Raw genomic sequence first — 12,783 nt, forward strand, 5'->3', positions numbered from 1 at the left:
CAAGAACCAGGAGGACAAATAGTCCACAGCACTACCAGTCCTCTAATTTTTACCTGTACTTTGTTAAAAAAAATATTTTAAAGTCTTCAAAGAACTTAATAAAGGCTTCCTGTTACGTCTGCCACAAACAGGCAAACATGGAGCTTATTGGGAATAACTCAGTCACAAGGATGATTTCTTGCACTTATTAGATTACAAATTCATGACAGGGATTTGTGGTTTCTCTGATGTGTGTGCTTGTCTTTCTAGGTGTGTGGGTGGTGTGAGGCTGGTTAGATGGCAGATGAATGGGCCGTCTTTCACAGAGTGAGCCTGAACATGAACACTGATGACAGGAGAGGGGATTTTTCCCTCTGCTGTTTTTTGACAACAAGTGACACATGACTGTACAGGACTAAATGGTTTATGTGGTGCTGAAGCATGATTATATTCAAGACCCCCACTTTTAGTACTCAGCCTAGAAATGGTTCCTCTAATTAGTGTGGCTGCAAAAATGTTGTGCAGCAAAACTCTCACAGTACCAAAAAATGATGCTGACATATGAGCAGGTAGTATTACCTGCATGGGGTTCTTCTGTTGTGAAGGAAGTGAAGTGAATCAAGGTCTTTACTCTCTTTTCTGGTTTTTAGCATTTTTATAAAAACACATTTTCGTGTTTGCCAAAGACATGCATCATATGTGTATGATGTGTCTGTGGTTACAGTGTGTATTTGTCATTTACATCATGTACCCAGATGTATTTGTGGTAATGTAACACACCTAAAGGATGCACGCGCTCCCCTTTTTATCTGAAGACACAAAGCAACAACAGCAAAAATCACATCAGTGTCAAAACTGAATCAGGAAAACCTGAAATATTGTATTTTTCTTTTGGTCAAAAGCTGAGTGTGGTAAGTGTTACACCAGGCAATTTTTAGACTACATCAGTTGAGCCAATTTCCCAGACTTCACGCAGCTTTCTCTACACACGAAATACAAAAGGTTTTACACACCTTTGTTTTCACATTTGTGGCAATAGTCCCTAGGATCTTTTTGGATTTCCCTACAGGAAATTCAGTTCAGTGATTTGTTTACTCCTATTGCGTCTTGACGATTGTGTTGATTAACTGAAACCACACAAAGTCATTTTTAAGGCTACATTTAGATGCTGATCCTAAAATGTTACCTGGGTCAGTCCAGGTCCCCACTCAGTCACTCATCCTGGATTTTAGCTTTATTGCGTGTGCAGCCTATCCTTGTTTGTCAGTGTACTGCATCTTAGCACCTACATTTATTTAAATATTCTCGTCAAACAGGATGACACATCCTCAGTGAAGGTACACTGAATGTACCGTGTTCTGGTACAAGATCCAGCTTTCTGTGTGTGTGTGTGTGTGTGTGTGTGTGTCCATCACGACTTAAGGAAGAACATTATATATATATATATATATATATATATATATATATATATATATATATATATATATATATATATATATAGTATATACATTGGGTGAATGTGCAGTAGTAGCAGCAAGCAGGTGAATTCTGTACATTAATATGAATAGACATCTGACTATTTTACAGAATAGACAATATAAACATATTTAAAATTAAAGGAATTTGGAATGTACATTGTGCCTTGGTTTAGAGTGTCTGGAAGAGAGTCCTGTCTCAGTCAATTATAGATGATGTGAGAGGGCGGGTGTGTGTGTGTTTAGGGCCCGGATGGCTTGGGGATAGAAGCTCCTCTTGAGTCTCTCTGTCCTTGCCCGGATGATGCGGAACCTTCTACCAGATTGCAGAAGTTGGAACAGTTTGTTGCCAGGATGGGACGGGTCCTTCAGTATCTGCGCTGCTCTAGTCCGGCATCTCCTGGTGAGGATGCTCTCCACAGCGCCTGTATAGAAAATCCTGAGGATCTTTGGAGAGACCCTGAACTTCCTCAGTTGTCGTAGGTGATTCAGGCGCTGCCTAGCCTTTTTGGTCTGGACCTGAATGTGGGCAGCCCATGTCAGGTCTGAGGAGATGTGGACACCAAGATATTTGAAGGACTGCACCCTCTCCACTGGAGCTCCATTGATGATAATGGGCTTGTAGTCTCTGTGCTGACCCCTTCTGAAGTCCACCACCAGCTCCTTGGTCTTGCCGACGTTCAGCTGGAGGTGGTTGTCCTGGCACCATGATGCCAGATTCTTCACTTCATCCATGTAGGCCGCCTCATCGTTGTTGGAGATGGCACCCAACACCACTGTGTCGTCAGCAAACTTCACAATGGTGTTGGAGCCATGGGTGGCCACACAGTCTGAAGTGTAGAGGGAGTAGAGCAGTGGCGAGAGGACACATCCCTGTGGTGCTCCTGTGTTGATGGTGATGCTGTTAGAGACGCATCTACCCACCCTCACCACCTGAGTTCTGCCAGTGAGGAAGTCCAACACCCATGCACATAGACGGCTGTTAAGTCCCAGATCCCTGAGCTTTGTGAACAGTCTGCAGGGCACTATTGTGTTAAACGCTGAACTGTAATCAACAAACAGCATTCGCACAAAGTTACCCTGTTTCTTGTCCACGTGGCTGAGGGTGGTGTGCAGGACGTGGGCGATGGCATCCTCTGTGGATCTGTTGGATCGGTAGGCGAACTGCAGCGGATCTGTGGTGTCTGGGATGGAGGAGGAGATGATGTTCTTCAGCAGCCTCTCAAACACCTTCATTACTACCGAGGTCAGTGCAACTGGCCGGTAATCGTTCAGGGATGAGGGTTTGCTGTTCTTGGGCACAGGGATAATGGTGGATCTTTTGAAGCATGTGGGGACCACAGACTTCGCCAGGGACTCGTTGAAGATGTAAGTGAACACACCTGCTAGCTGGTCAGCACAGCAGCGCAGCAGACGGCCGGTGATGCCGTCTGGCCCCGCCGCTTTCCTTGTGTTCACTCTCCTCAATGCCGCTCGGACGTCATGTCATGTCTGTGTGATTGGAGTGACAGTAGAGCGATCAGGCCGTGCACTCCTGATAGAGAGATGCTGAAGAGGAAAGGAGAAACCGAAACGACACACAACAGCCCAATTTATGATTTTTATATAAAAACTGTTATAAAAACTAAAATCAACATTTCATTTATTTTGAAATTTACATTATAGGGCGTGTTTTTTTTTTTTTTTAACTTAACAGAAATAGATACAATTTTTTTGCTATTTGTAATTCAAAATTTTTTGGTTATTATCTCAAAATTTAACTTTTTAAAAGTTTTTTTTGCAGAATTTTTTCTCAACAATTCAAGTTTGTAAGTCCCAGACCAACCCAAACATTCACATCATTTAGAGGGTACCTCACAAATATTGGAGCTATTAACCCAAATGTTTGACTTATCGATGAAAATGGAAGAAAAAAAAACTGTCATAGGCATGTGCCTTCACTTGTGGTGCTAAAAAAAAATCAGTTAGTTCTAACAGTGAGTGCTGAAAGTAAAAAATGTACACAAAACTCTCAATTTCACAAATTCATTCTGGCATCTCCACCATTCATGCCTTCATTTCGGACTTGTCGCCTTCATCATAGCATAAGCATGCGTTTGTCAGATTTTTCTTGAAGTTTTATGTTAAGTTTTTTCCCTTTGCATATTCAACAGTGGAGGAAAATTAAGAATAAAGATGGCACCCTTTTATTTACGCAGCTAAAATGATGGAGTGCAGCAGAATGCACAACACCAAGAATCAGAGACTGAAGTAGCTCGATAAAATAAATCCATATTTATTTATTTATAACTGTGCATTTCTACCATGTGCTTTTAAAATTTTGACTCATTTTATAAGTATTTCATTCACAGTCAATCAGGAAAAGGATAAACAAAGGCATATTTCTTACATTTAGCTGTTTGGGCAACTGGTTTTAAACAAAGGGACATTTTCTCTATTCACAGAAAATCTGCACCTTTCCTTCTTGAATGTGACTTTTATTAATATTCAACAATGTAAATTTTCAGCAGTGGTTTGATGTGCTGCTCTGTAGGACGCTGATGGTTGTCATCTTGAAGGGTAATTGCAGCCTAGACGGCAGTAAGCACAGAGCAGGTTGAACAAATGAGGGAAAATCTGAAGAATGTCCTTACCCTGAATGAGACAAGAAAAACAGATGGCTCAGATGTTGCATTTTTGATAAACATCAATTACAAACCAGCATCTTTACTGCAATGAAAAGGCTTTCGGTGTAGTTCTGTGTGTCAGCCTGTCCCTCGGCCAATCACTGGTTTGCATGAGGAAGACACAGATGGACTGAGCGGAGCATCTAAGGTTTTGGAAGATGGAGCCATCTTTGGTAACAAGAGAAAAGCCATTTCTGTCTGTATTCCCATGAGAGAAGAAATACATTGAATTTTCATGACCTGCATTTTATTTATAACATGGGAATTTACAATTTGGCCTTTCTACTACATATGCTGAATTTGATAATAACAGCATCAGCTTTTAATTCATGAGAAACCTTTTTGGCCTATGGTTGCTTGCAAAAAGTGGCACCAAAGCTGCTTCTTGTTATGTTTCAGATCCACTACTGAATACATCTCTCACCAGGTTAGTAAAGGATCAGGTCTGAATGCTTCTTCCACCAAGTATTCCTAGAGCTGTCTATGTGTGCCACTAGAGTACCACCTGATATAATCAGACTAACAAGCGCTCCTCTGCACCACAGTCCACCGTCTTCACATGGATGACCTGGGCAGCTGCATGATTAAGTTACAGAGTGTGCATTCGGATGAGCAAAGCACTGAGGTGCATTCAAACCTCACTTTGTGCGACCTATTCTTAATTGTTAATTAAGTGCATATATGATCACGTGGCTTCTAGCTGCACGTGTGCTCGTGCACACAAGGTGCACTTGTGCAGTGTTGTTTGAAAGCTGGAGGCATTCATTTCAACACAAAAGAGCAGAGCACGAGCGCTTTGCCATTTACACACGCCATTCGCTACACGAACACTCTGCACTGTCTGCTGGGGGCTGGCTGGCCCGGACCAACCTTAGCCCCTGCACTCTCCAACACCAGATGTAGGTCGCCGAGTGCTCCGGGGGCTGGGGGATCCTGCGTGTTTGTGTGTGTTTCCGGGGAGGCTGTAGTGTATTGTGCGCACAAGCGCATGTGTGCATGCTCTTCCAAGAGGAGGGGGGGCAGAGTGATGATGGTAGTGGATGAGTTCATCATCAAGGACATGGCCCCCAGCGCACTGTCTCCATTGCTGTCACATTGCATCGTCACAAACAGGCCACATGAAGCCTGACAACCCGGCAGACCACACCGAGGGCATACTCTTGTCGGTCCCTCACTGTGGCTCTCTCTATTGTTTTCCTTTTCTTACAATCTCCAAGTCTCATCCTGCATTACCAGCGTAATAATTGCAATTAAAACATGATGGGATTGATTAGAGGGGGATTCAAAAGGTCTCCACCTGGTAGTCAAAGAAATAACAGTAAGCAGCACATTTATTTTCTTAATGTGGCAAAAACTGCTTAACCAGATGCTTTATGCTGCATTAAGAGATGAGTGCAATGAATGCGTTGGCTAAGGGATAGTACAGTCAACACTCTGTGTCACACAAAGGACCGGATTAACATGCTGACCTTTGGATTAATCTTTCTAGCTGTGTGAACTTTATGTAGAGTCTAGTTTCTGAGGATTTCAAAGGGGATGTCAGTTCATCTCAATCTGACAGGCAGTCCTTCTGATGTGATGTGTTAATATCAGCACCAAATTCTATACTACGTAAGCTAAACACATTCAAAGCAGGATTCGAGCACGAAGACCCACTTTTTTGACAATCCATGAAAAGCAAAAACTATCATTAGTGTTAGAGAAGGAAATGTCAGGGGAAAACACCAAATTCTGTATCATATATCCTCTATAAAATGCAGGCACTATCCATCCAGACTGATGACAGAGTGAACAACACTGTATGGGTCCTTATAGAGTCTTTGCCAGCAATGCCATCCAGAGAGTCGTGCTATTAGCAGGGACAAACCATAAGAAATATGACTTTAGCTTACTCTTGTAATAACTTGAGACACTGGGAAATGTTTGTTCACTGTGACCATAGTAAACTTCAGTAGTACCAGTTTACAAAGTACATCAATTAATGAGCTATATGTGTTGTATGCTCCTTTCATTTTCAAAGCTGTACAGTGGGCCAAACTGGAGTCTCTGGATAATATTGCATATAATTCAATATAATGTTTTTGTCATATATACTGTGTTTCCATGTATGATTGCACGTATCCCAATTTTCTAGAATTTTCTACTAGAATATAAAGAAATGAGGGTGGCTTAAACCTTTTCCACAGTAGTTTACCTTCACTGACTGGAACATAAAATACTGTATAAAGCTCTTAATGACTAATCACTATCAGAAAATTTTAGAGTACTCTGTTGTCTCAGCACAGCACTGGACTTGTTGATTTCCAGTAGAATGGGAGGCAGATCCTTCAGCTATCAGGCTCTTCTCCCGAGGAACCAGTTCCCAGTTTGAGTTCAGAAGACATACACCACCTGTTTTTTCAAGAGTAGGCTTAAAACTTTCCTTTTTGATGAAAACCTATAATAAGAGGTGGTTCCCTGAAAAATCCTTTTTTATGATGCTATAGGCCCTTCTTTTGTGGGACCTCCCACAGTGCACCTATCATCTTGGCTTTGCTCTCTTCTCGTTCAATGTAAATTTATTTTATTGACGACTATTGCAGGTCATTCACTTTGGATAGTTTTTGCATTGTCCCCTCTCTTTCCAGAACCTGTGCGTCTGGTTCTGGAGCTGTGTGTTCCTGATCTTTTGTTTACTGGCACCACCAATCTGCTCAGTGTTTATTGTTTTTCAGCACTCATCCTTTCTCTCTCCGCTCACCCCAAATGGTCAAGACAGCCGGCCGCCCAGCCTGAATTTAGTTATGACTGAAGTTTCTTACTGCCCACTGTTTCCCAAGTGCTTGCTGGGTGGTGATGTTTTGGGTTTCTCTTTATAATACTGCATATAAATCTGCTGACCCTAATTTGTAAACTCTCATCAGATTATACTTTTATGATTTGCCAAAGCACTGATAACAAAGAAAGTGAAATGACTGTGAAAGATGGGAATATCTACACTCCTTCCCTGTGCCACATAAACACAAGTCTAGAATTTTTAGATATTTCTCTGTAAATAAACCCCTACTTTACTTACTGATCTACTCTGCACAAGACATCGCTGTGCTGTGAAGACACAGCAGTCTTGAGTGACAACTCTCTAATCTAAACTGATTACAGTGGTGATGGCAGCGTTCTCCACAGTGTGCCAGTTTCAGCACATCCCCCACGCACTTACGGCCTAACCTCCTTCCTCCCTCCCTCGCTTATCATCACAGCTGATTGCACTGCTGAAGTCCAAATGAACTGTTAACCCTGTCTTTACCAGGTCCATAAATAGAAAGCACAGAACTGAATCCAGGCAGTGATGAAACAGTGCGGCGGTTTGCTTGCTGCTTCGCTGGAGAGACGGCTAATGTGTCCAAAGTTGCTCTTTGTCCCTGAACTGGGATCTGCAGTAAATGCACTGGGAAACACAAGTGCTGACATCTTTAGGCAATGAGCTACATACGCCATAGCCAATGATGCATATAGCAAGAATGCATTAATAATGCACATTAATATTTTAGATGCTCTTTCACAATATGAACTATTGGTGTTTAGCTGCTTCTGAGCTATGAATGCTGCTTTTTTCGCCCTCCACAGTTGTTCAGGCCATCTGGTTTAATGTGTCATCCAGTACTCCGACATTAAATCTGGTGAAGAGTTTCTGAGCCTGTGGGGTGAGACATTCATAGTTATAACTTCTATGAGAGAATTTGTTGATTCATTTGAAGACGAGTTTAGGATTAGGACATTTCAGGAGAGCTTTTATCTGAGCTAAGATTCTGTATTTGTCGCGGCCGATTGAAATGTAAATAAAAAATAAAGCCATCTCAATATTGGTTTAGCAAATTCACAGTGGTCCCAAAATCAAAATTCCTGGAATATACTGATTGGGTTATTCTGAAATGTGTTTGAATACAATAAAGATATAAGCCTGGACCACTTATTGAGTAATTTTGCAGTAAGGTTTCGCTTATTTAGTGTTAAAATGTGAGCTAATCTTTAACAAAGTTCATGAACCCAGCATGAAGCATGAACCCATTACTTTCTGATTATACTACACTGGGTTGCTCATTTGTTTCAGAACTGATAAAAAGATTTGATTGTCCGTTGGACTATTGAAGACTGGAAGATGGTATTATGGACTGATGAATCAAAATGTGAAATCTTTGGGTCATCATGCAGGATCTTTGTATGCTGTCGGGTAGGAGAAAGGATGTGTGTTGCATCAACTGTCAAACATGGAGAATGACGTGTGATGGCCTGGGGCTGTTTTGCTGGATCCAGGGTCAGTCACTTGTACGAAGTGAGAGGCACCCTGAACCAAAACTGCTACCATATCATTTTGCAGCACCATGCAATGCCCTGTGGTATGCACCTAGTTGGTTATGGGTTCATCCAACAGCAAGATAATGACCCAAAACATAAGTCCAAGCTACAACACAACTACCTCAGGAAAAAAAGAACAAGATGGTCCTCACTAAGATAGCTGAACGGGTGTGTGCGTGTATACACACATTATGCAAAACTACTATTTATATGCGATGTAACACAAGGTCAGTGATTCTTTGGTGTTACAACCTGAATCAGCTTAGTGCGACTAAATGAAAGAAAGAAAATAACAAAATAGCATACATTAGAAAAAGGAAATATGTTTAATGAGAACAGACCAAAGGCCAATATCTGATCTTATCAATTTTTGAACTTTTAGACACATCCCTACAAATTATCTCCAATAAATTATTAGCTGCTATGTTTCTGCTGGGAACAAGACTCTTAAAAAAACAAAAAACAAAAAAAAAAAAAAAAAACAAAAAAAAAACAAAACAAAACAAAAAAAAAAAACACACAAAACAAACTACATAACTCAACCCCCCCTCCAGAAATCTCTTGTTTTTTTTGTTGTTGTTTTTTTTTAATTTAGTTTATTGACAGCAGATTAGTTCTTAAGTCTACATGTCCTTGCATAACATTCTGACACAGAAAACTGAAGCTGTGTTGCTTACACGTTTTCTCTGCAAATTCTGGTTTAGTGTTTGTTACAACATTGTACCACACAATTTTATACCAAAGCATATAAAACAGTAGCAGAAAATAAACAAAACAATGCTCCTGTGAAATTTCAGAGCAATAATGTGCTAATGAAATTATACGGCAGCCCACAAACCCGAGAGAAACAGTCATTTTCAGTGTCAGCTCCACTGCAGAATACTGCAAATCTATCTCCTGTTAAGACATCCAAATATGACGACAGGGCTGAGCAGTGTGAAATAACATGGGAAAACATTACTGTGGTTAGGTATGATGAAGTTGGGGGGGAGGGGAAGAAAAAAAAAAGAAAAAAAAAAAAAAAAAAAAAAAAAAAAAGGCTAAGTGGAAGTCCAACAGAAAAGCAGCAGATTTACACAGTCCCATTTACCTGCCAGGAATTTTAATTTGGAGAGTAAAAATCAGTGCATCAAAAATAAAATGATAAACACAAAAGACTTTTTAGTTTATACATTGCTCATCCTGGCTTATATATGCATCTTGAATCACTGAAAGAAATATTAGTTGCACACTCCTGCATATAGTACTACAATGTGAGCTGAAAGACTACAAATACTTTAAACACTTGTAACACCTGAGAGATTACAAAAGAGATCAGTAGCGATCATGATGTGGTCTCTGATGGGAGACGTATCCCTGGTTGGAGCTTGGCCGCCCTGAATAAGACCCACTTCCATGACCCCAGTGCCGGTCTCTGTCTCGGTCTCGCTCTCTGTCTCGGTTTCTGTCGTGCCAATGTTGCTGTCCACGATCATCTCGTCTCCAACCGCGGTCTCCTCCCCATCCACGGTCTCCTCCCCATCCACGTCCTCTGTGACCACGGTCATGGTACCTTGATGATGACATAAAATTAACAAACAACAGGCAGTGATTGATAGACATTAGCTTAAGTTGTCCTCATAAACTACTATGGTATTGTGAGTCGTGCTTACTGGGTTTCTCTAATCTCTCATCACAATTTAAAAATAGATTTCTCATTTACAAGAAGGTAAAAATACCAGGAAACTCCTCCAGAAACTTCAGTTTTAATGCTGGGATTTCAGTTTTATGAAGGCAGTTCACTTCTTACTGGGGTACATCGCCATGGCAACTTATTCTACCAACCTAACCTGCAGGCTATGCTGCAGATTAGATATTAACAGGTCCAAAATTACCACTTATGGATTAATTGGTTCTCTGGAAAATAGCGTCAACATTCCTGGAAGATCCCTCTGACCTCTGTGGGCAGACTGTATTGGGGCCAAGTTTTCTTAAGAGCATAACAAACACAGATTTTGAGATCTAGCCTTATTCCTTGATTTTTTTTGTGTGTGCCATTTTCTACAAATATTGGAGAATTTCAGTACACAATTATTAATGGGGTCACACAACACATTTATGAACCTTACATCAAATTTGCTCACAGACAAAGCTTGCATCTGAATTACAAACGAAACTAAAACCATCTTACAGACACTACATTAATTTCATTGCATAACAACTGTAATCCATCAGATGTATTCGTTACAGCGGACTTATAACTTACAGAGTCCTCATTTTCATCAGCATTCTTTCGTGGCTCCTGGAGGAGTTTAAACAGATATGCCCAGACCTCCCTTTTTTTAGTCACCTCCTCTAGCCCTTGTGCTGCGACACCGAGGTGTTCCCAAGCCAGCTGAGAGACAAAGTCTTGAAATGACTAAAGAAATTACTTGTCCTGGGTTGGCCCTGGAAACTCCTCTGTAGGACAAGCTCTAAACACCTCACCTAGGAGGGAAACTAGTCAGATGGTTGAATCACCACAACTGGCTCCTTTTGATATGTGTGAAAGTAGCGGCTTTATTCTGTGCACCACCTGAATGATCGAGCTTTCATCCTCTCTCTCTCAGGATGGAGGAAGTTCTTTTTCACCACTCCACAAATCACCACCTTATAACAGGGGAGGAGTTTGTGTGCTGTCTCAAGTAATTTGCTCCAAGTGGCAAACTGGTCCTGGGTGAAGGGCAGAATAAATGTGTCTGTGTTGGTTCACAGTCACACAGATCATTGGAGTCCTGTGTGGTTGGTTGGTTGGTTGGTTAGTTAGTTAGTTGGTTGGTTGGGGGGGGGCTTTTTGACTGGGTAGATGCTGCCAGTGCCATGCCTTTGAAAATATATCAGCGGTATCTCGAACGTACTTCATAGTACACTGTCCAGATCAATGGTATAGTGGAATACTGATCTTTAAGGATAGTTTCACCCCTCTGACTATCTTGCTGTCATTTTTCAGTAGAAAACTGCCTTACTTAATGAGAAGTCTTTTGCATTCTTCTTTACTGGTTCAGAGCATCTAAACAGAATCTCTCATTCCTTACTGATATCCCAGCTACACGATGGTTAGGGGAATTCTCCTTAATATTTTCTAACGCTTATCGCCTACATTACAGCGGTGTTTCTATCATTATCACTTCTCTCAATCGTTAGCAGTTTCGCAATGACAAAGTGAAATCAACAAGCAGCCCTACCTGTTATCTCTGCCCCTCTGGTTTCCTCCCCCACGACTCCGCCAGTCCTCCACGATGGGAGGGCGGTCTGCAGGACGGTTTAAGTACTCCTGGTACTCCTGATCCCCAGAGGAGAACCTGTGTGCGAACATCTCCTCGTAGTTCTGCTGGGTTTCCGCAGTTTCGGTCATTCTGTGAGCACACAAATTATTGAAATACTTAATATCACAGAAAAGCTGCTATCGCGGCGTCGTGTTTGTATTCCCTCTTGGTCTTGCTAAACCGCGTGTTCCCAATAAGATATCTATTCTGGACAGTAATAGTAGTTATCCAGCATACAAACAACGAAAAATAAAACTAGATTAAAAACAGTTACATCTCTGGCTTTGAAAAAATACCTTAATGTGCCAAGTACGTCGTTAGCTTTAGCGACACTTTCCACTTCTGAAATTTCAGTGTCGTACGTCGCTGAAATCCTTCCCCCCCGGAACAAACCTCTACAAATTTTAACGGTTCTGGGAGCGCGCGCACCTGCCAGAGATTAATTAACGTTACCTGGCAGTTAGGGAATAGAAGAAAAAAGCCCAACAATCATTATGAAAAGATTCAAGACCTATTAATTGACACAATTAGATACTAATAAGTGGCGTAGCGAAGTTTGCTTTAACAGTTATTCCGCTTAATTTGGGAGAAAGGGCAAACTGGTGGAAGCCAGCACAGTGAATGGAAACATGTAAGTGCATCAGATTTTTATTTTTTATTTAAAAAGCCGTCGGGTTTAACTGAAAATTATTTTATTTTTTTTGTTTATGACTAAAAAACTCCAGTCTGGCCTGAAAGTCCATCTAAAACCGCAGACGCCACCACAGATATGACAGGTTTAGGAAACAGTGGGTGGCTGAAAGGAGAAAGCAGGTGGAAGCCACCCCGTGTCGCTGCTGCTGCCGTTGATATGAAACAGCCCGTTGTGGAGGAAGAAGCTCAGCGTAGAGCAGCGAAATGCAAACATTAACTTAACTCACCAGCGCCGATTGTTTGAAGGCGGCGAGGGAGAAGCCACGCCAAGGTGGGATTCACACCCGCCCATGTGAACAGGAAAAACAAAGGAGGAGAGGAGGAAAAAACTTCCTGAATTGAACGGGCTTCTGT

General features: G+C 41.5%; 2 protein-coding genes across 3 annotated transcripts in view; one reads left to right on the forward strand and one right to left on the reverse strand.

Annotated features, from left to right (window-relative positions):
• Positions 1-8,755: 8,755 nt before the first annotated feature.
• On the reverse strand, positions 8,756-12,770 carry LOC146393965 (uncharacterized). 2 transcript variants are annotated; one of them, XM_084929449.1, is made up of 3 exons: positions 12,657-12,770; positions 11,656-11,826; positions 8,756-10,004 (listed from the first exon to the last, which is right to left on the reverse strand). In XM_084929449.1, the coding sequence occupies exons 2-3, from the start codon at positions 11,823-11,825 to the stop codon at positions 9,767-9,769; spliced, it is 408 nt and encodes a 135-aa protein (XP_084785575.1). In that variant the 5' UTR covers position 11,826; positions 12,657-12,770; the 3' UTR covers positions 8,756-9,766. The 2 variants fall into 2 exon arrangements, with proteins under 2 accessions (XP_084785575.1, XP_084785493.1); XM_084929367.1 differs by lacking the exon at positions 12,657-12,770 and adding an exon at positions 12,033-12,133.
• Positions 12,249-12,783, forward strand: part of homer2 (homer scaffold protein 2) — a 31,881-nt gene continuing 31,346 nt past the window's right edge. Inside the window, exon 1 of the mRNA XM_084929116.1 lies at positions 12,249-12,367. Within this exon, the coding sequence (XP_084785242.1) occupies positions 12,366-12,367 (2 nt within the window). The 5' untranslated portion in view covers positions 12,249-12,365. The remainder of the gene's footprint in view (positions 12,368-12,783) is intronic.

The sequence above is a fragment of the Perissodus microlepis genome, chromosome 1, assembly GCF_051167445.1.
Source record: "Perissodus microlepis isolate ML-2025 ecotype Zambia chromosome 1, ASM5116744v1, whole genome shotgun sequence".
In the NCBI taxonomy this organism is placed as follows: domain Eukaryota; kingdom Metazoa; phylum Chordata; class Actinopteri; order Cichliformes; family Cichlidae; genus Perissodus; species Perissodus microlepis.